The 27,416-nt window shown below is 56.0% G+C and overlaps 1 protein-coding gene across 1 annotated transcript in view; it reads right to left on the bottom strand.

Annotated features, from left to right (window-relative positions):
- Positions 1 to 14,036: 14,036 nt before the first annotated feature.
- SND1 (staphylococcal nuclease and tudor domain containing 1) overlaps positions 14,037 to 27,416 on the bottom strand; it is a 420,634-nt gene continuing 407,254 nt past the window's right edge. The window contains exons 18-24 of the mRNA XM_069588315.1: positions 22,821 to 22,962; positions 19,403 to 19,526; positions 18,462 to 18,531; positions 17,480 to 17,593; positions 16,561 to 16,764; positions 14,777 to 14,821; positions 14,037 to 14,667 (exon numbers count right to left, since the gene is read on the bottom strand). Coding sequence (XP_069444416.1) covers positions 14,602 to 14,667; positions 14,777 to 14,821; positions 16,561 to 16,764; positions 17,480 to 17,593; positions 18,462 to 18,531; positions 19,403 to 19,526; positions 22,821 to 22,962 — 765 coding nt within the window. The 3' untranslated portion in view covers positions 14,037 to 14,601. The remainder of the gene's footprint in view (positions 14,668 to 14,776; positions 14,822 to 16,560; positions 16,765 to 17,479; positions 17,594 to 18,461; positions 18,532 to 19,402; positions 19,527 to 22,820; positions 22,963 to 27,416) is intronic.

Genomic DNA, 27,416 nt, shown 5'->3' with positions numbered 1-27,416 from the left:
GGGTTCCATTAACTGCCCCTGCCCCTTGTCCTCCAGGTCGTGGTTAACAACTCCCCTCTCCTGCCAGTGCTGGGGTCCTGCACTATCCATTGTTGATTTCTCTAAACTCTGCCTATACACCTTTGTGTATACACTTTACTGAACAGAATGTGTCACCTGCTTCCTGGCAGGGTCCATAGAATGTTGGGTTAGACTAGATGATACTAAAAGACAGTTTCAGCATCCTGCGCTTGTGGACAGCTACCAGCTTCTCTCGGATGCCTGTCTCAACGGCCCGGATAAAGACATTGCCAGGACTGGGACCTGTCCTCTAGGACACAATTATCTTCATACCTTCAGCTGTCTTACTTGCCCCTCTGTCCAGTGGAAGTCTCTTGTTACTGCAATGCCCCTCCCCACCCCACCTCTTCCTTTGTTTACCTGCCCTAGCCTTCACCTCCCTGCCTGCATCCTGACTGTCACAAGACTGTGAGCACTCCAAGTCAGGTGCAGGGTCCTAGGCTTTTAGCACAGGGCCATAGCAGACCCTTTATTTTCTTGGACTCCAAAATCACTGCAGATGGTGACTACAGCCATGAAATTAAAAGACACTTGCTTCTTGGAAGAAAAGCTGTGACAAACCTGGACAGCATATTAAAAACCAGAGACATTACTTTGCTGACAAAGGTCTGTATAGTCCAGCTATGGTTTCTCCAGTAGTCATGTATGGATGTGAGGGTTGGATCATAAAGAAAGCTGAGTGCAGGAGAATGATGCTTTTGAACTGTGGTGTTGGAGAAGACTCTTGAGAGTCCCTTGGACTGCAAGGAGATCAAACCAGTCAATCCTAAAGGAAATCAATCCTGAATATATTCATTGGAAGGGCTGATGCTGAAGTTGAAGCTCCAATATTTTGGCCACGTGATGCAAAGAGTCGACTCATTAGAAAAGACCCTGATGCTGGGAGAGATTGAAGGCAGGAGGAGAAGGGGACGACAGAAGATGAGATGGTTGGATGGCATCACTGACTCGATGGACATGAGTTTGTGCAAGCTCCAGGAGATGGTGGAGGACAGGGAAGCCTGGTGTGCTGCAGTCCATGGCTTCACAGAGTCAGACACGACTGAGGGACTGAACAACAACATCGCAGACCCTCGGTGTCTGTGGAGGGCTTATTGGTCCTGTGGTGTTTTCTCTAAGCACTGGGCTCCTTTCTGGCCCAATTGAGACAGTGGTCAGCATCTGTTGGGCCCCTCCACTCCCCTCTCCTGGACCTGTGGCTTGTCCCATCTTTGGGAAGGAGTCAATGACAGAAGCTGGAAAATGTTGTTGGGAGATCATGATGGGGGCAAGGAGGTGGAGAGATGACACTTTAATTGCATAACTATTTCCTCGGTACCAATGGTGCTGGGGAAGATGAGGCCTGCTGCCTGCAGGATGGATGATGTGGGGACGGGTGGGTTATATTTTCCCAGATAAAAGCACCGATTGCCTATAAACTCTGATTCTGCCTGATGTAAAAGCCACTTTATTGCACATCCAGAAATTACTACCCGTATAAAAGCACATTATTGTGATGTAAAAATAGATTTTTATATAATTTTTTCATGCCACTACCTTGTAATTCCTCATTTCCGAGCACCCTGAGATTGCATGGAGGTTTATTTTTCTCTTTTAATTGTTTGCCATGGCATGCCAATTTATGATGATATATTCTCCCTGAGATCAAGCAAGGCCTGGGCATAAATAACAGCCATCACTGCATGGAGGCAAGGTTCTGGGCACCCCAAAATGCCATCAAACAACCTCAGGCTCCATGTGATGCCACAATTGGGAATGTGGCTGGGTGCAGGTTCATACTCATTTGAAGCCCTCCAGGAAGGCAGGAAGTAGGGAGGGGCCGCATCCCTCCCACCTGATCAGAGGGAAGGTGCAGTGTGTCCCCTCCTCTCTGCCCGCTGCCTGTGGAATGTAGCCAAGGGAACTGGTTCTGTCTCAGCCCCACCCACCTGATCCACGTGGCTCATGGGTCTGTCCCCTCACTGTATGGGGAAACTATCTCCCATAAAGCTTCCTCTTGAGAACTTTGATCTTTCCCACATCAAATCCCTTGGCCTGCGTTCCCTCCTCACTGGACAACTCACAGGAGTACTTACTTTGGATATGCATGACTATCCCAGCTCCCTCTGTAGAAAATCCTGGTTGTCCACCTCCTCTCTGCAAAGAGCAAACCTTGTCTTCCATCATCATCCCCTGCTGGGATCCACCTTTCGGCCAGTTGGTCTATGGCCGGGCCTGAGAGCTGGCATTTTTGACCAGTTCCCAAATGCTGCAGCTGCTGCTGATCCGGGAACCATATTTTTAGAACCCTTCTAATCACTATGTCCCTGTCACCCTGATGGATGGGAGTGTTACTGAGAGTTGGGAGTGGGAGTCGGACAGTGACCACTGGTTGCCTGCATCGCCGTTTCTGGGGCAGAGGTGAAGAGTATGGTGAGAGAGGGGAGAGGCAGAACGGTACCAGCAGTGCACAGAGAGCTGGGGTGGGGCTGCGGGGTCTGGTGGAGGAACCAGGAGATGGTGGGCCTCTCTGGGGCTGGGGTCAAGGGCCAACCCAGGAATACCGGGGCATGGTGGAGATTGCATTCTGAGAGTGGCCCAGCCTCCCAGAGCACCACGCTGCGGTTGGGTGGGTCGGGCCCCACTGTGCCTGACCAGCATCCTGGACACACCTGGCTGGACAGATCGAGGCATGGCCCCCACCCCTGTACCTGTTACCCTCCTCTGCTTGACCTAAGTGTGGCCCAAGATGTCTGGAAGGGACACGGTTTCCCGGCGTGCCACTACACCTGTGAGCCCTGGCAGCTCCTCCATAGCTTTGCCTGGCACAGGCGAACACCCGCAACACGACCAGCCAAGTGTGCACGGGCCCAGGTGGAGCACTCATCTACAGATGGGGCTGGGGGTGGTCAGGGCACCTGGACCCAGGGTGGAAACGTGGGGAGTGGGAGAGACGGTGGCCGGTGGAGGGGAGGGGGTATGGAGCACATGCAGAATGCCAGATGTCAGGTCTGCCTCTGGCCTTGCAGCTGGCTAGTTCAGCAACCCAGGACAAGTCACTTCCTCTCCCTGGTTCTCAGTTTCTTTCATCTGTGAAATGGGACAGTGACTATCCATCCTGAGGCTCCATGGAATTTCGATGTCGAAGACACAGAGAAGCTTCCACACAAACCAGACCAGTGCCTGCTTGAAAACCAGACCAGTAGCTTGAAAGAACTACCACTCATGGCCCCCCTCCTGGCTGCTTCTCACTGACAATAGGCTGTGGACTGCCATCACCCCACTGCATCTGCCTGCCCACCTCCAGGTCCTGCTTCACACCTGCCTCACCTTGACCCCTAGAGGATGCTGTCTCCTGAGTGTGGGAGAGATCGCCTGGGTTGAGTCTTACCTCGGTCTCCGCCCTTGGACGAGGATACAACCTTGGACCACACACAGCAAGGTGGTCTTGGGATGCAAGCATGTGATATGCTTGGCACAGAGTTGGCACAAGGGAAGAGTTCCATGTATTTTATCATTTGGATAATGGGATCCTGACCAGCCCTAAACTTTGCCTGGTCCTGCCCTGCTCCCTCAGCACGGTGGATCTGGATCCAGCATTTTCCCAAAAGAACTCGGGAATTGTCAGCCTGGAGCAATACAGATTTCTCTTTTTTCAACAAGTAAAGGCTGGCCAGGCGGCTCAGTGATAAAGAATCCGCCTGCCAATGCAGGAGACATGGGTTCAGTCCCTGGGTTGGGAAGATCCCCTGGAGAGGGAAATGGCAACCCACTCCACTATTCTTGCTTGGAGAATCCCATGGACAGAAGAGCCTCATGGGCCACCGTCTATGGGGTTGTGAAGAGTCGAACATGACTTAGCAACTAAACAACAAAAAGTAAAGGCTGGTCACAGATTCCCAGGCCACCCTGTTCAGAGTGAGTCTTCCCAGGGCCTAGTGAGAAGGTAATGGGGTGGGGGTTGATATGGCATCCTTGTTTCCCGTTTCCCTTCTGGATGTGGTTCCATACAGCACCCTCTGCCTGGGCTGAGCTGCACTTTCATCATTCAGTCATTAATCATTTATCAAATATCTGCTACTGAGACACTGTGCTGGGCATAGGGAGACACAGATGAATAATGCATGGCCTGTCTTCTAGAGCCTTTGTGACGGAGACCAGAAGTCCTTCCTTCCTAGGATCTCCCCATCAGTGTGTAGCCCAGTGCTGGGCCCAGGGGTGGCTGGCTGTCACTGACATCATGATCATAGCGGGGCCGGTCAGTCTAGAGGAGCCTGCCAGCACCTTCAGCGTTGTCCCTGGCACTCCTAGGGTAGAGTGTTCCCTAGGTCAGGTTGTCCTGCAGAGCTGTGCAGGGGTGTGGCTCCTTCCCTCCGATTTCTGGTTCCAGGTAACATGAATTGTGTTCTCTCCCTGCCCATAATCTCAGGCTTTGGCACCTCATTAGTGCCCTCTGTGGGGACGAGGCAGCTCTGGGTGGGTGGGGAGGGCTCCACCCCAGATCTTACTGCCTCGGCATCTCCTGGGAGCTTGTGAGGAATGCAGACTTTTGACCTTGCCCCAGATCGACTGGATCAGAACCTGCATTTTAATAAGACCCCCAGATGCGTCACAAGCGTGTTCAAGTTTGAGAAGTGCTGCTCTGGGCCGGCTGACCTGAAAGCCCTCCCCCCTCAAGTGGAAAATGGAAGGTTGGTCTGCGGAAAGGCCCACAGCTCGAACCTTCCAGGTATGGGGCTTCACCTCTTCCCATTGCTAAAGAGCTCCCTCCCCAAGAAAACTGGCCTTGCAGTAGTTGCTGTTGTTCAGTCGCTAAGCTGTGTCTGACTCTTTGCGACCCCATGGACTGCAGCATGCCAGGTTTCCCTGTCTTTCATCTCAGTTTGTTCAAACTCATGTCCATGGAGTCAGTGATGCCATCCAACCATCTTGTCCTTGCCCCCTTTTCCTCCTGCCTTCAATCTTTCCCAGCATCAGGATCTTTTCCAAAGAGTCAGAGTTGACCAGATTCAAGTATCTGCAGATGATCCCCACCTGGTAAGGCAAGAAGTTTGATGGACTTAGCTGTGGGTCTTTAAGGCTCAGCACAGAGTAGGTGCTTAAATCATGTTTATTAAATTGCAACACATTCTTTGCAATTGGAATGCATCACAGTAAAAGGGTAAGAATGGACTAGGTTGGGCACCACTCTGAGAGGGAGTGTCCTGGCTTCTGTTCTAGCATAATCCGATGCCTGCTGTCAAGAATGTTACGGAAGTGTCCCTTGCTTTGATGGGGTCAGAGGATTCCAGAAGCCGCTCCTCATAAAGCATCAAGACAAAGACAGCACATATATGGGACATGCATGACCACCTTCTCTTCCTACACTCTTGGTAGACATCAATAATTGATTGCAGTTGACTTTCTGGCATGACCTCAGAATCCTTTTCTACATTGCACCCCAGGGAGCCAATATCAATTGATCAGACATGACCCCATTTGAGGTCTTTGCCTCGGGCCGCTCCCCGGGAGCTGCCCTTTACAGATCAGGCCAGATGAGACAAGGAGGCCAGGCCAGTCCCCAGTGACGCCCACTGCTCCCAGCTTCCCACTCAATAAACTGCCCTCGCCAGATGTTCACAGTTGGAGGGGTGAAATCCAGCCCCGGACCCAGTGCTTGCCCACACAACTGCCCTCCCTAGGGAACAAGATCATGTAAGTGGCCACCATGGTGGGCCTCTGTGCGACTTCTGGTGCTCTCACACCCTGTATAACTCTCTGACCCTCGCAGGCTCTGTCACCTGTCAAGTGGGAATGCCCCCACCGCCCGTCATGCACTGTGGTATCCCAGAGTGTGCCCCCTGACCTCAGGATTTCAGTGGACCTGAGGGCGAGGGTGGGTGGAGTCTAGGATGCGCCCCCATTTGAGTATTGACATTTCCTGCCTGGCTTGGTGCTCTCAGCTTGAGCCCTGAGAGCTCCCTCCCTCTACAGAGCCCTGCCCCGGCTTTGCTCTCTGGAAGGAGCCTGAGACCCCACCACCCCTCTTCCACAGCCAGCGAGGCCTCTGCCCAGTCCTGGAAGCAGGCCCCACCAGAACAATGGGGAATGGAATTCCCATGGCAGCTCTGACATGGGAGTGTAGCTGTTGCTCCTCCAGCTCAGAGAGCCCCTGTAACCTGGGGCGCTGGGCTCCCTGCTGGCGGCAGGGCAGCACCTCTCCATGAATCCCGCCCCAGTCACCCACATCAGCGGGGAGCAGTCACTGTCTGCGGCAGGTTATTATGTCTACCGATCATATTGGCTTCCGAGACATCTCCCCACACCGCCACATTTTCCTTCTGCCTGCTAAGCCCAGGTCTCAGATATGAGGGCAGGTGCTGGAAGTGGCATCCCTTAGACCCAGCTGAGTATGGGAACATACCTACTGAAGTCCATGAGGTCAGGCACTCTGCGCCGTGGGCCGCTGTGTCATCAGTACGTAAGAGTGCAGTACGTAAGTATGCGGGCTGTCTTGACTCAGCTGCAGGCCTAGTCCCCGTGCACCAAATTGTCCCAAGCGTACATGACTCCCACTTCCTGCCACTCTGCAAACTGGAGACAGCCCAGGGACTCAGCCAAGTGATCTCAGCTCCCCGCCCCTCCTCAAACACCTCTGGCTCCTGTCTGGCCTGACCCCTACAATATTTTCATCAGTAGGAGGCCTCCATGTGCCTTGGTTTTGTAGCATCATCATGAAATCCTTTCACCTAAACTGATTCCCGCTTTTGTCAGGCACTGTCTACCTGGGTAACAGAAAGGCTGCTGGTGCTGTGTCTCTGCTACCCAGTGACAATGGCTGTTATTGAACCCTGGGTCAGCTCGGGGCCTGCATTAAAAAAAAAAAAACCTTTCACTGAATTCTGATAGCAACTTCAGATACAGAAACTTTTATGTTTTTATCTTCAGTTGACAGACGAGGAAACCAATGTCAGAGAGGTTAATTAGCTTGCTGAGCCTAAGGCTCCACAAGAAATCCTTTGAAACCCAGACTCTGAACCACAGTGGCTGAGGACAGGCTGGACAGAGGGCAGCCTGGGGTGCTGATACAGGCAGGGCGGGCGCCTGCAGCTGATGGAAGGACTGCTGTGCAAACTGCCATATCCTCTGTGAAGCCTCGGAGGCTCAGAGACACACCTGACCAATAGGTGAGCTGGGCCTCTGACTACATCCCAGAGCCTAGCAGCGTACTGCTTACATTCGCCATGACTCAGGCCTCTCCTTTCATGTGGACAACTGAGGACATGGGCTCCATCCCCAGGCACGCTCACTTGGCCTGGACCAGGCCAGGTGATCCAGAGATGTGGATCCAGAACTGCCTGGGTGTAGAGGGGGAGGTGGCTTCTCAGGCCTGGGCACCCAGATGACTATGCATTGAGGCTGTCTGCTCACTGAACCGCCCCAATGTCACCTGTTCCCAGAGCACAGTGGCTGGGCCCCGGGCCTAGAATAGACTCCGTCAAGCAGGGGTAATGATGAATCTGTGCTGCCAGGGAGGCAGCAGAGACCTCCCACAGCGGGGGCGGAGACCTCCTGCTGGCCTTGTCCAAGGTCCTGAAGCAGCCGTGGTGGGGCTTGCCTGGTAGCTCAGCTGGTAAAGAATCCGCCTACAATGCAGGAGACTTGGGTTTGATTCCTGGGTTGGGAAGATCCCCTGGAAGAAGGGCATGGCTACCCACTCCAGTATTCTTGCCTGGAGAATCCCCATGGAAAGAGGAGCCTGGCGGGCTACAGTCCATGGGTTGCAAAGTCAGACACTCTGGCAAAAGAGACTATGCACCAAAATATGTCTTTTGGCACCAAGTACAGCCCAAACTGTGGCGACAGAGGTAAAAACCTAGCCAGGGAGGGAGGGAGGGGCGCAGGGAACCTTTGGGTATGCTGACCTTCTGAGTATGGTTTCAGGGATGTATAGACCTGTAGTTCAGGGATGTAAATACCCATGAACTGTTCACTTACGGTGTGTGCACTAAGTTATATCTCAGCTCGAAGGTACCCAGGGACTGTGAAGTCAGGTGTCTTGTGCAGGCTTTTTCCTGGTGGTGGTGGTGGGAGCCTTAGCTGGTCTTTGGTTTTGTGGCCGTACACAACCCTAGAATCCAGGCAGGCAGCCTTCCCCACTCCATGTGTTGCCTTCAGTGGACCCACTCTCAACCACTTCGTCCTTGAAAGCTTCTACAGCTTTCCCTGGCAGAGGGAAGTGCTCCTTTTTGAGGTTTCTCCCACCATGACGCCACCTAACTTTCAGGAACAAATTCAGCTTTCTCTCTTTTGAGCTCCCATGCCACCTCATTAATAATGTCTATGAACCTACCTCCCCAACCAAGACCTGGGACATTTCCCAGTAGCTTACATCTCAGACATCCTTCTTCATCCCACCACTGGGGTTCCCTGCCCCCTCTGGAAGTGACCACTCTCCAGACTTCTGCTTCTCATCCCTTTGTTTTGGTGTTTTATTATGTAACAGTGTCAGTGTGTCCCAGACTGCTGCATTTACGCTGGTGGTCCAAATGGAAGAAGTGTCCCTTTACACTCTTAAAAACATCCCATAAATCTTACGATCATTTAACATACTCACCCATGTAAGCAATGTATTAACTGAGTTTTGAACTTTAGACTAATGGCATCATATGGTAGGAAGTCCCCTGAGAAGTGCTTGCTTTACTGTTTCCAAAGTTTATCCATGGTGTTGTTACCACAATGCATTCATTTTCATTGCTGAACACTACTCAGTGGTGCGCATATGCCTTGGCGGTGTCTGTTGTGCCCAGCGATTTGAAGTAGGAACAAAACTGCAGTGAGCACTCCTGCACATGACTCCTGGTGGGGATTCTTACTTGTGCAAGCAGCCCCTGGCCCCACACCAGGAGGGAACAGCTGGCACACGAGGCGTGCCCTTGATCAGCCTGACAAGGGAACACCACAGCACCTGAAGTTAGCCCAGTCTATCACCCAGGACCTCCTGTCCTCTAGACTGTAAGCCCCACAAGGCCAGGGCTTAGTACTCTTTTTATCCTAGCCCTTAAAACAGTGTCTGGAACTGGCAGGTGCTCAGTAGATGCTGAAGGCCTAGATGTTCAGGGGGCTCTGGACGGCTTCTCTTCTGAGGAAACGACTCAGACACTGATGCTGGCAGGGCACGTGAGTAGGAACTGTGTGCCAGCAGTACGCGTTATGAACGTGCTGCAGTTAGAAGTGCTCTGGGCCCCTGGCCTCCCTCAGCTGAGCTGGGTCCCCAGCTTGCCCGCAGGCCTCTGACAGCCAGGCCCACTGAGATGGGCACCCACCAAGGTGAAAGCCACAATGTAGAGAAAAATCACAGGCCTGGGTCAGGGGACTTGTTTTCTATTTCTGGCCCTGACATTAATAAACTGGGTGACCTTGGGTGAGTTACTCTGTCTCCTTTCTCGTCTTTTGAGTTTGGACAGTGATGATAGCTAATTCTTGAACTTGAGAACTCAGTCACCTAGGAAGCTCCTCAAAAGTGCAGATTCCCAGGCCTTGGCCCACAGGAATTGAGGACTGGAGTGAGAAGTGATACATGTGTATTTACCTGAGAGTGAATTAAAAAAAGAAAGAAAAGCTTATTGACGGTGAAAGGATAGCACACACAGATTAATAAGGTATACACCCCACCCCCAGTAATGCTACCTACAGGCAGGTGACCACTTTACATTATCTATTTTAGATCGTCTGTTGGTTACCATCTTATTGTTAAACAATAGGCTAGTTCCCTGTTTTATCAACTTCGAATGTTACAATGTTACTGTCTTCCTGCAATGATAGATGAGGCTTGAGCTCACTCACCCCACCCCCATTCCCAATAGAGTCTTAGCATTATTCTTGGAAGCTGCCTTTTTGCAAGCAACCCGGGTGACGCTGAGATTGCTGGACTGCCAGTCACGCTTAAGAGAAGCACTGGCCTGGCACATGCGTCTCTCAAACCCCTGGTTCTTCTCCTTGGCTTCTAGAACTTGCTAATAGAACCTTTCCCCACCGCGGAGGGCTCTGAGAGGCTAGGCATGGGAGCCCCACTGGCAACCACGCTGCTCTGGGTTCACGGTGGGTGGACCGTCCCTGCCCTGCCATCGTGTTCCTCTTTCTCTAACGTGTCGCCTCCTGTTCCCCCAGTTGCATAATGAGGACAAGCAGATTTCCCTTTGGGAACTGGCAGAGCTCTGGCTCTAGCAGATTGCTGAGCATCTGACTCCTTTATAACCACCAAAGAGTGGTATCTTCAGACAACAGAGCGTACAGAAATGAGATGCACACAGCACAGCTATCCGGGATGAACCTCCCGATGAGCTGAGCGAGAAAAGGCAGGCACATGAGGACACATACTGCAGGATTCCACTTACATAAAAAATCAAAACCAGGCAAACCCCAAAAACGAACATGCAACGACTCAGTCAAAACTCACCCACTGGGATGAAACAGAGGGCTGCCTTTGGGGAGATAGTGACTGAAGGGCAAGCTTACGAGGGCTGGTAAGGTTCTAGGTTGTGTGTGCTCATATTGCTATGTTCACTTTGTGAAAATCTGAGCTCCACAATGATGATCTGTGCACCTTTCTGAAGGTGTATTTCAATAAAGAGAGAAGAAAAACCATGTGGTTCTCCTTCCTCTCCCCTAAACAAGCCCTTCTTTTGGATAGGCCCAAGTAGGCAGTGTGCGTGTTAGTTGCTCAGTCGTGTCTGACTCTTGCAACCCTAAGGACTGCAGCCTTCCAGGTTCCTCTGTCCATGGAATTCTCCAGGCAAGAATATTGGAGTGGGTTGCCATTCCCTTCTTCATGGGATCTTCCTGACCCAGGGATTGAACCCAGGTCTCCTGCACTGCAGGCAGATTCTTTACCATCTGAGCCACCAAGGAAATCAGAGATAGGTCTTGTCTTTGTGGCACAGTGTGAGGTGGGGGAGGGATGTGAATGCTGCTGGTTGTGATGCCTCCCAGACTTCCAGCCTGGCTCCCTGCAGAGTGGGGCGACCTGCTGGGTCAAGGAAGAGGCTGGCGATGAGGCCCAAGCATGTTCCCCGGGAAAGCTGACAAGATCCTAGCCAACCAGGACTCGTGTGCCATCTTCCCCACCTGCTAGCAGCCAAGCTGTCCGGGGGGAGGGTGGCGTATGGGCCCCCAGCCTGCCTCCCCAGGCTGCTGGCCAACCCACTGTAAATATTATTACACTCCTACGCATCTGAAGGACGTTAATTATTAAAACACATGCCACCCAGGGTAGTACACTGTAATTAGGTTCAAATTAAATTAGCATCCTCTTATAATTAGGACATCAATAACCACTCTTGAGGCACCAGTTCTCTAGCCCCTCCCTGTTGCTTCCAAATATGGGATAAAGCAAGAAAAGGGGTCCGTTGCCTCTCTTCCTGGGATGCAGAAATAATCAATACATAAAGTGGAGGCAGTTGTGTGAACCCTTTCTCCACTGTCTGCCTGCCCTCCCTACTGGTCCTGTCCACTGACAGGGAGGAGGCGGGTGAGGGTTGCTGGGCAGGGGTCTTGGGCGTCAGGACTTCTTCCCAGTGGCTACCTAAACCCCGGAGTCTGCACCATCAGTCTTGAGTCTGGGAAACTTTCCAGCCTGCCCGGATTGGCAGTGCCGCTCTCCTGCCATTCATCAGTCTGATTCCGCCCTCCTCCTCCTCTGTGACGCCTCCGCAAACACTAGATGAGGGCCTCAGCCTTGTCCTGGGGTGAGACCACTGGTGAGGCTTGTTACTGGGGTTTCAGCATCTGCTGCCTCCTGGGCACCTAGACTGCACGCCGAGAACCTGGGGAGGTGGCCTTGGCACTCAGCAGACCTGCGGCTGCGCCGGTGCTGCTGGGTCTTAACCTGTGTTTGGTGGATGGATGGATGGATGGATGAATGACAGGGGCTCAAATAATTCTGTTGCTCAACTAGGAAGGTGGATGGGGAGGCAGAGCTTATGAGCCACCATCAAGGAGCATGTTTTGCAACTCTAGCAGGAGAAGGACCTTGGAGATGGTTTCTTTCTTTTTTGGTGCTATTTGCGCAAGTGCTGATGCTGGCTGGCCTCAATGGGGAATGAAAAGAAAGTACGCCAAGGCACCCGCACACTCTGAGCGCCTCCTTAAATTCTGTACTTTAGGTGCCTGGCTCACTTCACCCTAGCTCCAGCCCTGCCTGGCCAGGTCAGACCTCAGGAACTCAACTGACATGGTACAGAGAACACTGAGCTGGGGCCAAAACCAGTAGCAGCAGGGCCTCTGGCCTGGTGAATACTCTGACCTTTGTCTAAATCAGCCTTGGAGCAAGAAAGTAAGAAGGGGGAAGGCTCAGGTATCACTTCAGCTGGAGAACCATGGAGGGTTTATCCTTGGGTGCAGATGTAACCAAGGAAACTGTTAAGACAGAGACATGATTACAGACCCTTTCACTGAAAGAGTGGGCTGGCATTTTGCCCCTTTGCCAACTGTGTTCAAGTGAATACACAGTGACTACCTCTGGGCCCCACCAGAAGGGAGTGAAATGGGTGAAACGGCATTCTCTTCTCTGACCAGTCTCCTTGATGGATAAAAGTGAGAGACCACGCTGAGAGTGGGCCTGCCTGCAGGGGTTAGAACAGCTTCTCTAGGAGCAAGGACAGAGGGCAGACTTCATCACCTGTGTTCCTGCAGCCTTCTCGGGCCCCCACTGGGGCTGTCCAGAGCCATGGGAAATGGTTTACTAGACTGTGAAGAGGTTCTGATCTGAGGATCAAAGACATTCCAACCCAGAGAGACAGCAGGCAGAGCCCATAAGTCCTGCAGAGAGGAGGGGGAAGGGGTTCCGGCTGCAGCACAGCATGTGACAGCCCTCCCCAGCCTGCCCTTGGTTCTTCTCTCTCGCCTCTCTCCTTAACTGGAGTCACCCTAAGTAGAGGGAGACGGGAGTCCTGGGCAGAACCCCACATGAGCCCTGGGCCTGAATACGTGAGTGTGGGGCAGAATTGCCAGAAGCCAGAATTTTCTGGGGACCTGGACCTCATTGAGGGATGAGAGCCGGCCAGTCAGGCCCCACAAAGCGTCCCCCCATCCCCCACAAAGTCACCTCCTCTGACTTTCCCCAAAGACTTGACTAAAGAAATGACCAATCTTAATACATGGCAGCTTGAAGCATCACCCCAGATCAGAACATGGGGCAGAAAAGGGGGGCTGCCAAAAAGACAGCCCACCATGTGAGTACACGCCTAGGAAGGTCAGGGCCACAAGGCTGGGGCTCTGGAGTTCGGGGGAACAGGCAGGTTCCCTGGACTCCACGGGTGCTGGAGTGATGAGCTCCACAACACGTGCACACCTGCTTTCTCACTCTGAGAAGCACGGGGGCATCTCACCACACACACCGCAGCAGCCACTCTTAGGGTGCCCCCTCGGGGCCTAGGAGTAGTCTGGGGTTGCAGGCACCCTGTCAAGTCAAACAGAGCCAGAGCTAACCTGGAGAGACTGGCTCGCCTCAGCCTGGGCCTCGACCCCTCTTGGAGCCCCTCATTCTCCAGTGGACACTGGAGGGATCCAGGTGGAGACCAGGGGCCTCGACCTCAGTGTACTGCGAGAGTCTGTCTGGGCATTAGGTTTTCCTTTCGCTGCAGCAGGAAGCCAGAACTCACCTCACTTCTCTCAGCGAGACCCTGCTGGTCCCTTGGCGGGTGCTGGTGGGTCCGGCCAAAGGACAGGCCCAGCAACCTCTCTCCTGGGTACTGTATGCTGAGCTGCTGAGGTTCTTGAGAGCAGTCACGTGCAGATGAGTCAAAAGAGAAGACCTGCAGGCTTCTGCATGATGGCCATGGTGCCAGTATGCCCACCAGGCCCCGGGAGTTGCTCTGAAGTTCTGCCCTGATTCCTGTGACTGGCTGTTTTCAGGGAGCGTGGTCAGGCACGCTTGGGGGTCATTTGAGCGCCAAGCTGCCTCCTGGCTGGAGTTGTTGAGATTCTGGGCTCTGGGCTCCACCATCACCAATAAGAGCTGCAGACAGCATGTACTATTTTATTGGGCCTCAAAAGCTTTAAATACAGAAATAGGGAGGGCTTGGGCAAAGGGGCAGATGTGGACACGCTGGCATTTGAGAATGGACGTATCAGAAAAACCACATAATCAACAGCTGGACAGAGAGCCGGGGAGAAAGACGGTCTGGGGTGGACGTGGGGTGCCAGTCGGCAGCAGGCCTTGGGGCGAGGATTAAGCCCCCGATTAGGACAAAGTCTTTCATGTTTCTTCCTGATTTGAGGACAATTAAAAAAAAAAGAACAAAAACCCCCACAAACCTCCAAATAGAAACAAAATCAGCTGGGAGAGATAGTGGAGGGCAGTGTCTGTCCTCTTGGAAGACAATGCCTGCCCCCTGAAAGCCGTGGTGGTGGGGGGCTCTTCCCACCCCCTGCCCAGATGCCACCCTATGAGACATTCCCAGACACTGAAGCAAAGCTGGACCTAATCTATGCCCCGATTTGAGGTCTGGAGCTGAAAACACCCTCCCGGCAGAAGAAGGGGTGCTGGCGTGAGCGGTGCTGGGGGTCAGACCCGGTGCCTCCTTAGCGGCTGTAGCCAAACTCATCTGCGTCGTCAGCTCGGAAGTCTCCGTAGCGCCACAGGTTCAGCTGTGAGAAAACAGCAAACGGCTCGTCAGGGAAGGCAGGAGAGGCTGGAACCCGGATGGCCAAAGCCCCCCTCCCAGCACCCTCTGGGGCTCCTGAGGCAAAAACTCACCCTGGCACTCTTGGCTGACTCCTGGGCGTTCAGGTATTCTGTGATCTGGGAGGGACAAGAAAACAACGGGATGGATGGTCAAGGTGGGGGTACTTGCAGCTGAGCAGCCAGAGGGGCCTTGCAGAGGCCCAGGTCAGGTCACATCACTCCCCTGCTCAAGGGGTTCCCAGCTCCCTCCAAGGAAAATCCAAGTGCAGAGTCGCTGTCTCCTTGCTGTTTCCAGACTCTGCTGGCTGTTCCAATCACCTGAAACATGCTTCTCTCTCCTTTCCACCTGGCTACCTATCTCACCTGCTCAAGCCTCTGGTTAAGAGTCACCTTCTTAACGAGACCTCATGTGATTCCCTTTTGAAAATTATGACCAATCCCCCACATTCCCAATCCCCGTTACTTCTACTTTCTCTTCCCATCGCACTCATCGTCTAATGTCTAATTTTGTTGACTTTTTTATTCTTTGTCTCCTCATGTTTGAATGCAAGTCACATAGGGCAGGAATGTTGTCTCTTATTCAGAGATGTGCAGATCCTCAAAAACATTTACTGAAAGAATGAGTAAGTGAATGAATAAACACATCAGGTGTTTCTTAACACTGTATTCTTGCCTGGAATATCCCATGAACAGAGGAGCCTGGTGGGCTGCAGTCCATAGAACTGCAGGGTTGGACACGACTGAAGCGACTTAGCACTCACACAGACACCAGAAGCGTTACGGGTAGTTCCATACAGGGGACACTAAGATCTCCAGGTTTATAGTGAAACTTAAGCTAACTCCTAGGAGTGATCCAAGAAACTGCAGGGAGACTAGGGGTCAGGCCCCTCCTGTCCAGACAAGACACAGGAGTGATCCACAGTGAAGTCTTGTTCCAAATGAATTATCAACCCACATAACTAGAGCTACACACCCACCAACCCTCATTCCGCAAGTGAGGAGAGCGGAAAGGCACAAAGGGAAGCAAGGCCTAGTGGAGAGAGAAGAATGTTGGTTTCAACCCTGCTGCTTGAGTCCCTCCAGCTCAGGAGGGTGGGGGAGCTGGGTGCTGCAGAAGGGCACAGGGGCTTCCCACCACCAGCCTGGCCTGTCCCTGGAGGCTGGCCTGTCGTGGGGAGAGGCTGGGGAACTGGGATGGGAACAGTGCTAAGTGGGAGAAGCCTGGCTCTAAAGATCTACCGAGCTGTGCAAGGTGGTTCCCCAGCTGGCAGACCCCCATCCTCGTGGTCCACCCTAGGAGCAGTCAGGCTGGTTGCACTCTCCTCACTTCATGAACGGGAGACTCAAGTGTCCAGTGGTTGATCCCCAGGGCCAGATGTTTTACGAAGGAGGAAGGTGGGACTCAGGCCCAGCTCCCCACAGGCTGGAGGGGGTTGTGGCAGTCTTCTGGGTAAGTGGCTCAGGCGGCACTGAGTGCTGGGAGCTGCTGATGGGCTCGGAGAGGAGGACACGAGGACAGGAGAGACAGCACGCCGGGCTGTGACCCTCTCTGCACCACCCCTGGCACAGCTTCCTGGCCTGTCACCGAGGGGGATGGGCAAAGGGAAACTTTCTGCTCCAGTTTGCAGCTGCAGTTTTCAGCCAAACCGGCAGCCTATTAATTTGGGAAGTAATTAACTCTTTTAAAAAACCCCCAACAAACCCAAATCCATTATCTTTCCCCTGCAGGAGCAGCAGGATGGTGGGTCCCGGCTCCTTCACTGGCTCCCGGGGGGCACCCACCCTCCCCTGGGACGCAGGGGTTGCTCCACCCCCAGAGCACAGACCACTTTTGTCCCGCCCCCCACAGCACGTACCACTTTCTGGAACTGCTTCTCCTTGCGCACCTCCACCATGACCAGCCCCTCCTTCACCAAGCCCAGCCCCACGTCCCCCTTGGAGTCAGCGAACTGCAGGGTGACGTGCGGGCAGCCGGCGCTCAGGTGCTCCACGTTGAGCAGGCACTGCGTGTTCTGGATGTCCCGCACCACGCTGTCCACTGCGTCGGTCCGGGCATCCTCCTGCGGCGGGCACAGACCCAGGTCAGCACGAGAGGCTGGTGCCAGCCAAGAGCTGCGAGGGCCCCAGGTCCCGGACCTCCAGGAAGTCTGCTTAGACGTGCCAGCATCACCTCACTACCCGCTCAGCTCAGACCCCTCCCATCTACGGTACAAAGAATAACCTCCCTGCTAGGGCAGACAAGGGTCCGACTCACCTCCTGCCACTGCCTGCAGCTGGTAAACTAGTCTTCACCCAGTGTGCCCTGTCCCACCAGGCTCCCCTTCCCAATCCTGCGCATGGTTCAAGAGCTGACTCAGATGTGCCAAGGCCGCCTTGCCTTGACCCAGACCTCCCTGGCCACGCCCCCCCCCCCCCCCCCCCAGCCGTCATCACTGTCTCCAGCCCCTCCCATCAGCCAGGACGGCCCCAGCGGAGGATTTCTGGCAGAGGTGTGACCCGGTCAAATCTATTTGGGACAGTCACTTCTGGTGGCACTGTCTGAGACTGGAAGGAGTACTGGGAGACAACTGCAGCCCAGAGCCGAGCAGGCTAGAGGCAGAGGCCCCATACGGGGGCCATGGTAGGGGCGCAGCCCCATGAGAGTGGGCGAGGGGGTGGGGGTGGGACCCAGGACGGCTGTGCATTTAGTTCCCGTGGGTACGTGCTGGGGCCGCAGCAGTGGTCATGTGTCAGGGGATGGTCCCCTTTGGGAGGAAGAAAGGGGTGGAGACTCACATCTTGGGGCACCTGGATGAAGGCAAAGGCATACTCTGTGGCTTGAGCTGGTAGCACGCGGGTGCTGAAGGCAGGCGGCAGGGTGCCCAGGCGGGTGGACGGCAGGATCTCCCTCTGTAGAGGACACACCGGGCCAGCGGCGTCACGCAGTGGAAGCCCCCTTGCTCTTGGGGGACGATTCAAGTGGCCAGGCCCCTGAGCACTCTAACTCAGCCCCATCCCGCACCTAGGACTCGTTTCCTTTCCACGTGCACAGGCCTGCGGGGTCAGCAAAGCCGGGGAGGCGGGGCCTGGTGGTGGCACACCTGGGGGCTCCAATTGACACCGCCCACCTGATCACTGGGCTCTCACTGCTGTCTCCACTTTGCCCCATGCCTTCCCACCATGACAGGGGCTCCCTGACCACTTTCCCAAGGCTGGGGCAGGGTTGGGGGGCAGGGGTGCCTGGCTGGGAGAGCACTCTAAGATCAGGGTCCTGGCCCAGGTGTACAGGGCAACCCCAGTTGGCAAGACCCTGTCCTGTGTGTATTCCTGGGTGGTAGGCTAGGAGCATGGCCCCTCTCTGGGTTTTCTATTCACGGGGCCCCCCAACACCAGTCCTCAGGAGCAGCATGGCTCTGAAGGACAGCTTTCTCTCCTGCTTGCTGCAGGGAATGGTCAACACACTCTCAGGCCCAGTCCAAGGGGCATTTCTCCTGGGGATACCAGTCCCTTCTCAGCAAGCCTGGTTTGGGATGCGCTGGAGATCAGCACCCAGGCACCTTGCAGACCAGGAGACGGGGTGTACAGGGCCAGGACTTCACGGCCCCTCCGGCCTCTGAGCAGAGACACTGGTGTTGCCCAGTCCCTCAGGATGAGCACCAGAGAGGCCCACAGGGTCCCCATCCGTCAGGGAGGGAGGGGGAGCTCTAAAGCTCAGATGGACTTGACCTAGGGGCCGGCCCCTCCTGTGCTGCTCGCCCACCTCCGACCCTGCACTCACGTTGCCGTAGTCGATGTAGAAGACGTGTACTTTGGCAGGAGACTCGACTTTCTCCACTCGGGCGCGGTACCTGCAATGGCATCACGGGCAGAGCTCAAGGGACAGCCCTGAGGAGACTCCCCAGAGCCTCAGCGACGGCAGGCCAGGGGGTGCAGTGTTTCCCCGCCCAGGGCTCAGAATGAACACCCACGGGTGTCACAGGGGGCCAGTTTTCAGACTCCATCGGGACCCCATCTAATGGAATCAGAGCATAGCTGGGAGCAGAGGGAGGGAGAGGGGAGCATGAGGAGCAGATTAATGTGTCCTTGGGGCATAAAGCAACAAGACTAATGACTAGATTGATGTCTGCTGTTTAAACCCAGCACACTAAACAGCAGCTGTAATTAGCCGGCAGATCTGTCTGGGAGGCCGCAGCAGGGAACGCATCCAAGTCACTTCGTCACCCTGGGAAGGCCATGGGCCCTATCCTTGGTAGATCAGACGTAAGTGACCTTCCTGCAGCCTGAGAGTGCTGCTACTCCTGTACCAGACAGCTGGGGTGGAGGGTGGTGGCTGGTTTGGGCTCACAGGAACCAGCGATCCCCTCACCAACCCTGCCCTCTCCTGACATTGTCTCTCCTGTACGGGGTGATGGGGTGCTGCAGAGATGCAGCCAGCCAGGGCACCCCCAACAGAAGAGCCCAGGAGAGAGGAGGAGGGATACTCCTGTACCTTAGAGGCCGACTGCAGAAAAACTGGGTTACACTGCAGGTTGCAAATGGGCAACACAGAGGACCACTCTGGAGAGCTGGCCAAGGTCAAGAGCGACCACTCAGTGGAAAGCAGGCCGATACAGTGAATGCCTCGAGTCTGGCTGGCGTTTCTGCCGGCTGGTGCCCTGGAGACAGACCTCCTCTTGCTCCTGCTTAAGACTCTGCCTTGCTCGGGTCCAGGTGGCTTACCATTCTCCGTCTACGAATTTGGCGATGCAGAACTCGCCCCGGCGGGGGGCGTAGGAGCCCTCGACGGGAGGGTGGCTGGCAATGTCATTGCGCATGCTCTCCATCAGCTTCTCCAGCTGGGTGCCTGTGGGGAGGAAGAGGGAGTGAGACCCGGGTGCCACGTCCCCTGGAGCCTCATCTCTGGATGGGGCCGGGTGGAAGACGAGCCCAGGGAGTGGGCAGGATGTGGACTGTTGCAGGGTGCCCACAGCACTGGCTTGCCCCCATCCTGCAGGGAACGTCTCTTTGGTTCCTGCTCGAGGAGGTTCATGATATTTTGCAGATATTTCAGGCCTAAGAGGTACCCAGCCTTCCAGTCTTGGCTGTCCCTGGGGATGCGCAGGGACTGTTCCTGGGCTTTGGTTTAGGAGGTGGAGAAAATGAGTGGACACCAAGCAAGGCCCAGGCCAACCTGCCTTCTCCACTCCTACCAGGGCTGGCCCTGGCCTGGGCCACAGAAGTGGTGACGGACAGTAGCCACTCTCTGCCTAGTCTCCCAGGGACAAAAGTGGAGCTGAAGGAGGGGGCCCCCGATGACCCTGCACAAGGAAGGGCCTCAGAGTCTGGGCTGTGAAAGATGGGAGCGAGTCCGGGAGCGGGGCCTAGTCTCAGTCTGTTCAGACGTGGCCGCTCCGACATGACGCGTCTAGAAACGTGCGGAACCGAACCTCCAAGCCAACTCACTGCCCTCCTCCACGGGGTTGGGCGGGGCCCCTTCCTTGCCTTTTCTTTCCTAAGCCATTCTCCCTGGGTCATCCACCCGGCGGCTGGTCTGTCTGTCCCTGGGTGTGGCAACCCCAAGGTCTTCTCAGCGGCCCCCTCCTGCCGCATCCCGTCACCACCCTCTTGCTATGCGTCAGTCCCAGTGGCTTCTCCTTTACGTCCCTCTGGGTCTGATTCAAACTCTACACCTGGCCTTTTTCTGCCCGCTTCGTTTCCAGGGGGAGGGTGCTGGGCTGGGAGGGTGTGTGTGTGGTGGGAGCGAGGGATTCCTCCCCTACCCTCAGGGCCCGGGGCCACCCTGTTACACAGCCTGACACATGTTAGCCATCCCTGCCCTTGTCACAGCGGGCCTTATCCACTCCCTGTCTGGTTTATGCTTCTGCCACTGCACCGTGGGCTCCTTCAGGGCACAGACCATAGCTCACTTGATTCTGCCACTTCTCTTGAGACCTAGTAAAGCTCCGGCCATGCAGGGTGCTTGGCAACCACACTGTGTTGAAGAGGGGTCTGCAGGTTTGTGCCTGACCACACTCAGGCTCTGCCCTGGCCTTCACAAGATGGTTTCCGGGACATTTTAGAAGCAGCTGCCCTCCCCCTGCCTGGCAGTAAACTCTCTGTTCTCCTGCACCTGCATTTCTTGCCCAGACAGTAAAATTTCAGGGACATAGAAGCCTCCTCTACACAGATGAGATCTTGTAATACTTGCTCTATTATTATTATTATTTTGCTCCAAGGCAACAGCTCTGCGAATAGGCAAAGCCCTCTGGGAGGTCCTTACACAGAGCCTGGTTGGTCACGTAGGGCCAATGGCAATGCATTCGTTACTTCACCAGATCCTTCCCGAAGGCAGGCTTTAATTAAGAGAAGGGAAAAAGGGCCAGAGGATGTCCCTGCCTCCCAGAGGGGCCAAGGGTTTCAGGAGAGGGAGGCTGTGTATGTCCAGGTTCCTGTTCATGGATTTGATGGAGGGCAGGCTTTCTTTGGAGCTCACAGCCATCCAGGTGGCGTGCCACGCAGCACGTCACTTGCTCCTCCAATCTTCCAACAATCCGTGGTTCCCCCCAAGTTCCCTTTTTCTCCTCGTTATCTGCCTTGGCTGCCACTTGGTGAAGTGTCCTGGCTTCTGAGAGCTGTCACCGACGGCCAGGCAGGGTGCGGAACCGACACAGGAAGCCTCTGAGATGACAGAGACCACGTGGCAAAGGCCTTAACTCAGCCTCAGGCTCTGCCCCCTGGAGACCCCAGCACCTGTCTGTACTTGGTGATAGTCCTACCTGGCAGGACCCAGAGGCCAGGTGCAGCCTGCCTGGGAGCCGGGGTTCCCTGCGCAGGGTCTCCTTTGAGTTCCCTCTCCCCAAGCTCCCAGAGGGCCTTCTTGCCAGCTCCTGGGCTCAGGAGTAGCTCTCATTCCTACCTGGGCCACCTTCAGACCTGGAGGTCTCCTCCTGGCTCCATTACCCAGGCAGTGGCCAGGCCCCTCTCACCAGGAATGCTGCTGACCACGAGAGATCCTAACCCTGCAGGCTCAGCAGCTCATCTCAGCCCCTCCCTGGCTCTGCTCGCCTCCCAAGCCCAGCCCGAGGCTCAGAATGGTCGGTCTCCCCGGTGAAATGACACTGCTACAAATGCAGCTGCCCAGGCAGTATCGGGAGTGGGGAAGTGGCCGACACGAGGCTGTCGACCATCTGGAGTGGGCCTGGGGTGGCGCCGAGGAGGGCAGGGAGAGCCGCACCCTGGCACCCTGCCACCCACGGGGCTGCCTCCATGTTACTGACGTTTCCCGCCCCCTCCGCCTTGCAAAGACCTGGTTTCCTTGACCGAGAAGTAGCTTAAAGAGCTTTCTCCTCTGATCTCAGCTAAAATGTCTCCCTGCACAGGGCGGCAAATGAGAGGCGGGAGGTCAGGATGGACAGAGTAAAGGGAGTGGAGGTGGAAGCTGGGCCAGAGGGGCCCCAGTGCAGTTGCTGTGAGAGCCGGCTCTGCTGCCCTCTCTGCTCAGAAACCTGAGCTCTCTGCTGAGGGCAGGGGGTGGCAGGCACAGGGGATAGGACCCTGGCCTCAGTGCACAGCACTGGAGGGCAGGAGGAAGAGGGAAGACGGAGAAAGAGGGTCCTTCAGAAAGACTTCCTGGAGATGACTTCCCCTAGAGCGCCGCCTGTTTCCATGGCAACTGGTCAGCACTCGGGGCTTACAGGAACTTCTGGAGGAGGAGAAACCCCAGCAGAGACAAGCCCGGACTACCCCTACCCTGCCCTCCCCGGGAAGGCTGAGGGGCAGAGGCGCTGAGCAGAGCCGGCATGCGATTCTCGGCCACATGGAGACCTCTGTCCATTGCTTCCTGACAAGCTCTGAGGGCACGATCCTCCTGCCCAGCCCTGCCAGGGGTGTCTGGGAGGAAAACAATGACCTAAGAGTCTCAGAGCACCACCCAGACAGGACTGGTGACCTCAGCAGTCCTCAGAGGACCGCTTAGCCTCACCGGCCCCGTTGCAGCTGAGAATATGACCTCGGGCCCACAGCGCCGCTCAGGGGCCTGGGAGGTGGGCAGCAGCCGCAAGCTGTGCAGGGAGGCCCCTGGAAGCCTGGGGGCCTGGAGGTGGGCCGGCCCTGCGCCAGGAGCTGTGAGGTGGTGGAAACGGGCCGGGTGTGCGCTCACCTGTCTCCACATCCTGCACGTAGAAGTGCAGGTCGTCGGTGATCTCCGTCACGAACACCGGCTTGTAGCTGGCCGAGCGCTCCTTCTCCTCCAGCACGGGCATCAACTCCTCCACGGGCTGCTCCTCGTAGTGGGCCCAGACCTGCACGTGTGGTCAGCAGAGGGGAGGTGAGGGGTTCAGGAAGTGAAGTCAGAAAGGATGCCAGGAAAGGGGCTCTGGGGAGGGGGGACCACTGCCCTGGGGGCGAGTGTGGGGGTGATGTTGCATCATGCTGGTCTGAGCCCCTGGAGAGCAGAGCTGGGGGTGGGGGAACTTCCAGTCTAGTAGCTCCCACACTCTGAGGCGTCTGGAACAACTGGGGATCTCCCTGGGAATGAAGGTGCCAGGGTACCCACCGCCCGCCCATCAGGATGTGCTCTAACGGTCCCAGGGAAAGGGAATCAAACCTCAAGCCTCCCAGTGACTCCCACACATGCCAGGCGTGTGAGACCCTTGGCCCTGTGGTGGCGTCCAGTCCCCATCTCCTTCCCTCACACCCCCTGTGAGGGTCACTGAGCTCCCAGGGCCCTCTCACCGTCACAGGGCCACGGGCACTCCTGAGGCTCTGCAAGCGATGGTGCTGGGCCATGGAGGGGAGGGCCGCCGCTGTGCGAGGGTGCCGTCCTCTGCACCTCAAGGAGGCTGCCCTGACCCTGGCTTGGAGCCAGCCGCCGCCCTCCACTTCCCTCCCCCTCCCTCCCCCAGCCCGGCACTGTCAGGGCTGCAGTGCTCGGAAGCGATGCGGGGTGACAGCGCGTCAAGGCCAATCCCGCGGCCAGGAGATTGTCTCAGTAGTGAGGCCTGTCAGAGCAGGGGAGGGAGACGGCCTTCCAGCGGGGCGGCGGAAAGGGGCTGGGGAGTCTGGGGGACTGGACCACACACTGGGTCCCTCAGACACACACACACAGGACTCGGGCAGGCGGTGACAGAAGTTATTAGCCCAAACCTTATAGGCTCACTAGGGGCCACACTAAACGTTACCCAAGTACTAGGTCATCTAATCCTCACAAGCTTTTCAAAAGGAATCAACATTACCCCCGATTTTAGAAACGAAGAAACCGAGGCACACAGGCTTGCTAGACGTGGCAGAACCAGGATTTGAACACAGGGGGCTGGGCCCTAGAGCCCTTCAAGGGGAATATTGGCATCACCTGGGCCCCTGAACACAAAAGGCAGCAATGAGCAGTGGGAAAAGTCGTAGGTGGGAGTTGTGGACTCTGGTCCTTTCATTTTCCCCTTTAATTTGCTGTATGACCTCGGTCAAGTCACATGCCTTCCCTGAGTCTCCTTTTCTTCCCCTGCAAGAGGTGGTAGTTAGACCATGTGAGCCTTCTGCTACACACAGACTCCTGGGGCATGGTGGAGTGGTGCACCAAGAAACATATGCAAGCTGGAATTACTGAACCACTTTGGGCCACACCTGTGAAACCATGCTCTTGCCTCTAATGTGGCATGAGTGCGTGTCCTTCCACTGGAAGGAGAGGCCTCGGCCCCGGGAACTGGAATGAGCAACAGGGACTTTCTGAGCTTGGTGGGGAGGCTGCCCGGGAGTGGCAGAGACGTCGCCAGAGGCATTCCTGGCCCAGCAGTCTGTGCTGTGTGCCAGCCCCACCAGCACCACTCTCCAGACTGTGCCCCTACCTCTGCAGACCAAGTCAGGGCCTCCCTCCGCTCCTGTTCCCTACCTTTCCCAGGCCCCTGCGCTGGGTCCTGAGCTGGCCCCCATCCTAACCCCATCCCACTTGCCTCGGCTGCAGGGGAGGGAGGCTTCTTTGCCTTGTGGACAGAATGGAAACAGACTGACAGGCTGAGAGTAGAAACTCCTCAAGCCAAGGTGCCTCAGGCGACAGCGTCAGGCTTCCTCCTGGAGAGAGACGGTGGGGCATCTTCCCTGGCAGGTTCATGGGCCAGCGGGGTGGAGGTCAGGGATGATGCAGACAGAGCCTCGGGGTGGCCCTCGGGCCCCTTTCCTACCAGGAGGCAGAGACAGGCCAGTCCTATGGGGTCCCACAGCTCATGGGGCAGCGGGCAGGTGGGGAGCAGAGGACACTGGAAGCCTGAGTCTGCCCAAGGCCAAAAGAGGTGGAGCTGCTTGTCAGACGGGGCGCTCCATTTCTGAGAGGGCAGGCTTGGCCCTCAGTCACAGAGCCCTGCAGGGCCCCTGCAGAAGCTGGTCAGTGTGGTCCACTCAGGTGGCTTTGTGGTGGGAAGGAGTCAGTCAGCTAGAGGGCAGGTCCCCACCCTTAGAACAAGGGCAAGCTGGGCCCACACCGACTGCGGTTGTCCCTCTGCAGAACCTGGGCAGGGAGGGGCTCACACGTCAGCCAGACACCCTCTGTGACCCCTCGGTGGCCCTGGCTACAGATCCCGGGGGCCAGTGGGCAGGGAGCCCCCTCCCTCCTCTGCTCTGCACTGCTGGGTCAGCCACTTCCTGTCCTGCTCAGATCCCCTGCACCCCGGGGCCAGCTTAGTGGCAGAGGAGAGGGAGTCTCTTCTGTCCTCACCTGCCCGCCCCCCCCCCCCCCCGCCTTCCCTGCACATCCTCCCGGGGGAGCCCCAGGTCCTCCTCCTGGCAGGCTGCGGGCCATGTGGACCGAGGTTCCACTGCATGGAACCTTTCCTTTCTAAATCCTATTTAATACCACTGCTCAGGAGGCTCTGGAGGCGGGGCTGGCGTGCGGCCAGGGTGGTGGAGGCCTGCAAGCCCGCAGTGGGGAAGCTAAGCTCAATAAAAGCCAATCGATGGCCAATCCAGGCCTGTCAAGGGCCCTGCCAAGGTACGAGTGGGGCAGGGGATATGGGGGACAGACAGCTGCCATCTGAGGCTTCCTCTCTCGCCCTTAGACCTGCCCAGGATCCCGAGAGGAGGGGGAGGGGGAACCCTGCAAGCAGCTTCCTACAGACTGGCCTCTTCACTAAGGAGAGGAGACGGCAAGGCGTAGGGGGGATCAGGCCTTGCAGGGAGGCAGCTAAATTCTCAGAGTGGGGAACACAGCATTGTTGGAGCTCCCCATTCAGACCTGCTCACATGCACATAATCACACACACCCAAGACTTCTGTGTGCCCCTGGTCTCACAAAATCTCTCGTTATTAGCTTCCTCAGCCCACAGGGACCACGATGATCTCTTAACCCCAGATGCGCCTGTCTCTTGACAGCTAAGGCAGCTCTCACGGGGTCACCGGCGGGGCAGGCTGGGGATCCTGGGGACGCCTCAGATACCAAGTTTACTGCTCCCCAGCTGACCCCCAGATTCTCCCATCTGAGTCCAGCTAACTCAGAGGGCTGCTGCAAGGCTCTGCCCACACTGTTTGCAGAGAGCAGCCCCGCCAGAAGGAGGGGGGTCAGGCTAGATTTCCCCCAGGCCTCAAGGAGGAGGGGATATGCAGGAGGGCCCCCGGAGGCGGGCGGGCCCTCGCACTGAGAGTGGTGTGCTGCATTTTAATTGGACTGGAATAAAAGCACGCAGCCTGTGTAAGTAATTAATCACTGGTAATTACTCCTCAGCACCATCACGTGGCACCAGAGAAATGATGACTTGGGTTCTTCCAGACAAATCCACTGCGTAGTAAATAGTGATGCCTGGCTCAGCACCTAAGCAAGGGGCTACGCTTTGGCCAGACTCCCTTCTCTGTCCTCTCCTTGGTCCCTCTGGGGTCTCTACTCTCAGACGGCAGAAGGCTACTCAGATCTGAAGAGATGGCTTCCAGGCTCAGGTGCCGAACAGCCAGGGAGCAGGGCCAGGGGGCAGAGATACTTTTAGAATCTGGGCCTTAGAGATGGGCGCTTGCTGAACTGTCCCGCAGCTGTTAACTGGTTCAACCTTTGCACCACCTCTCCTCTATTCCCTACAGTGAGCAGAGGACACAGTGGGTGTCAGTCTTAAGTTCAGCTGTCACAGAAAGGAAACCCAAGAGGAAGTGCCTCTGCTGTAGGAGCCGAGGCTCCTGCTTCCCTATCACTCTAGGAAGACAGGCTACGATGGGCGCTGTAATGGAGCCAGAACTGGGACGGAAGTGGAACCCTCCCCAGAGGCCCCATGGCGGCCTGCTCACCCTCCAAGACGCGGGCAGTCTCTTCCACCTGTCTCGGCCTTTGGAGCCACCTCTCCCTGGAGCCCTTCCAGCTCTGGTAGGGTCGGTCACCTGTCCTAATCTCTAGGGGATGAGACTAAGAGACACAGAGATCCCAGAAGTCCTCCGGCACCTGGCCCCTGGGGGAAGTGTGATGCTCTCTCATGGGAGAGGTGGGAGGAGCCGGAGGCTTCTGGGCCCCGGGGCCCCCCACTCCTTTTGGCAGGTGTCTGGGCCTTGGCTCTGAGAGGCGAGTTGTAAGCCAGATGGCTGCCCCATGGGGAAGGAAACATTTATTCCTGGAACAAATTTATGGCTCAGCACGGCTGTCCCATGAAATCCTCCTCAAGCTCTGAGAAGCCCTGACAAATTGGTGGCCGGCTGATTTATCCCCATTATCAGGGCTGAGCTGTAAGTCAATGGCGACAGGCTGTGGGGGTAGGGGCAAGGGGCTGCCGAGCCCGGCTCCCATCACCAAACCGCT

Source organism: Ovis canadensis, chromosome 4 (assembly GCF_042477335.2).
Source record: "Ovis canadensis isolate MfBH-ARS-UI-01 breed Bighorn chromosome 4, ARS-UI_OviCan_v2, whole genome shotgun sequence".
Classification (NCBI taxonomy): domain Eukaryota; kingdom Metazoa; phylum Chordata; class Mammalia; order Artiodactyla; family Bovidae; genus Ovis; species Ovis canadensis.
This window is presented reverse-complemented; position numbering and strand designations above follow the sequence as displayed.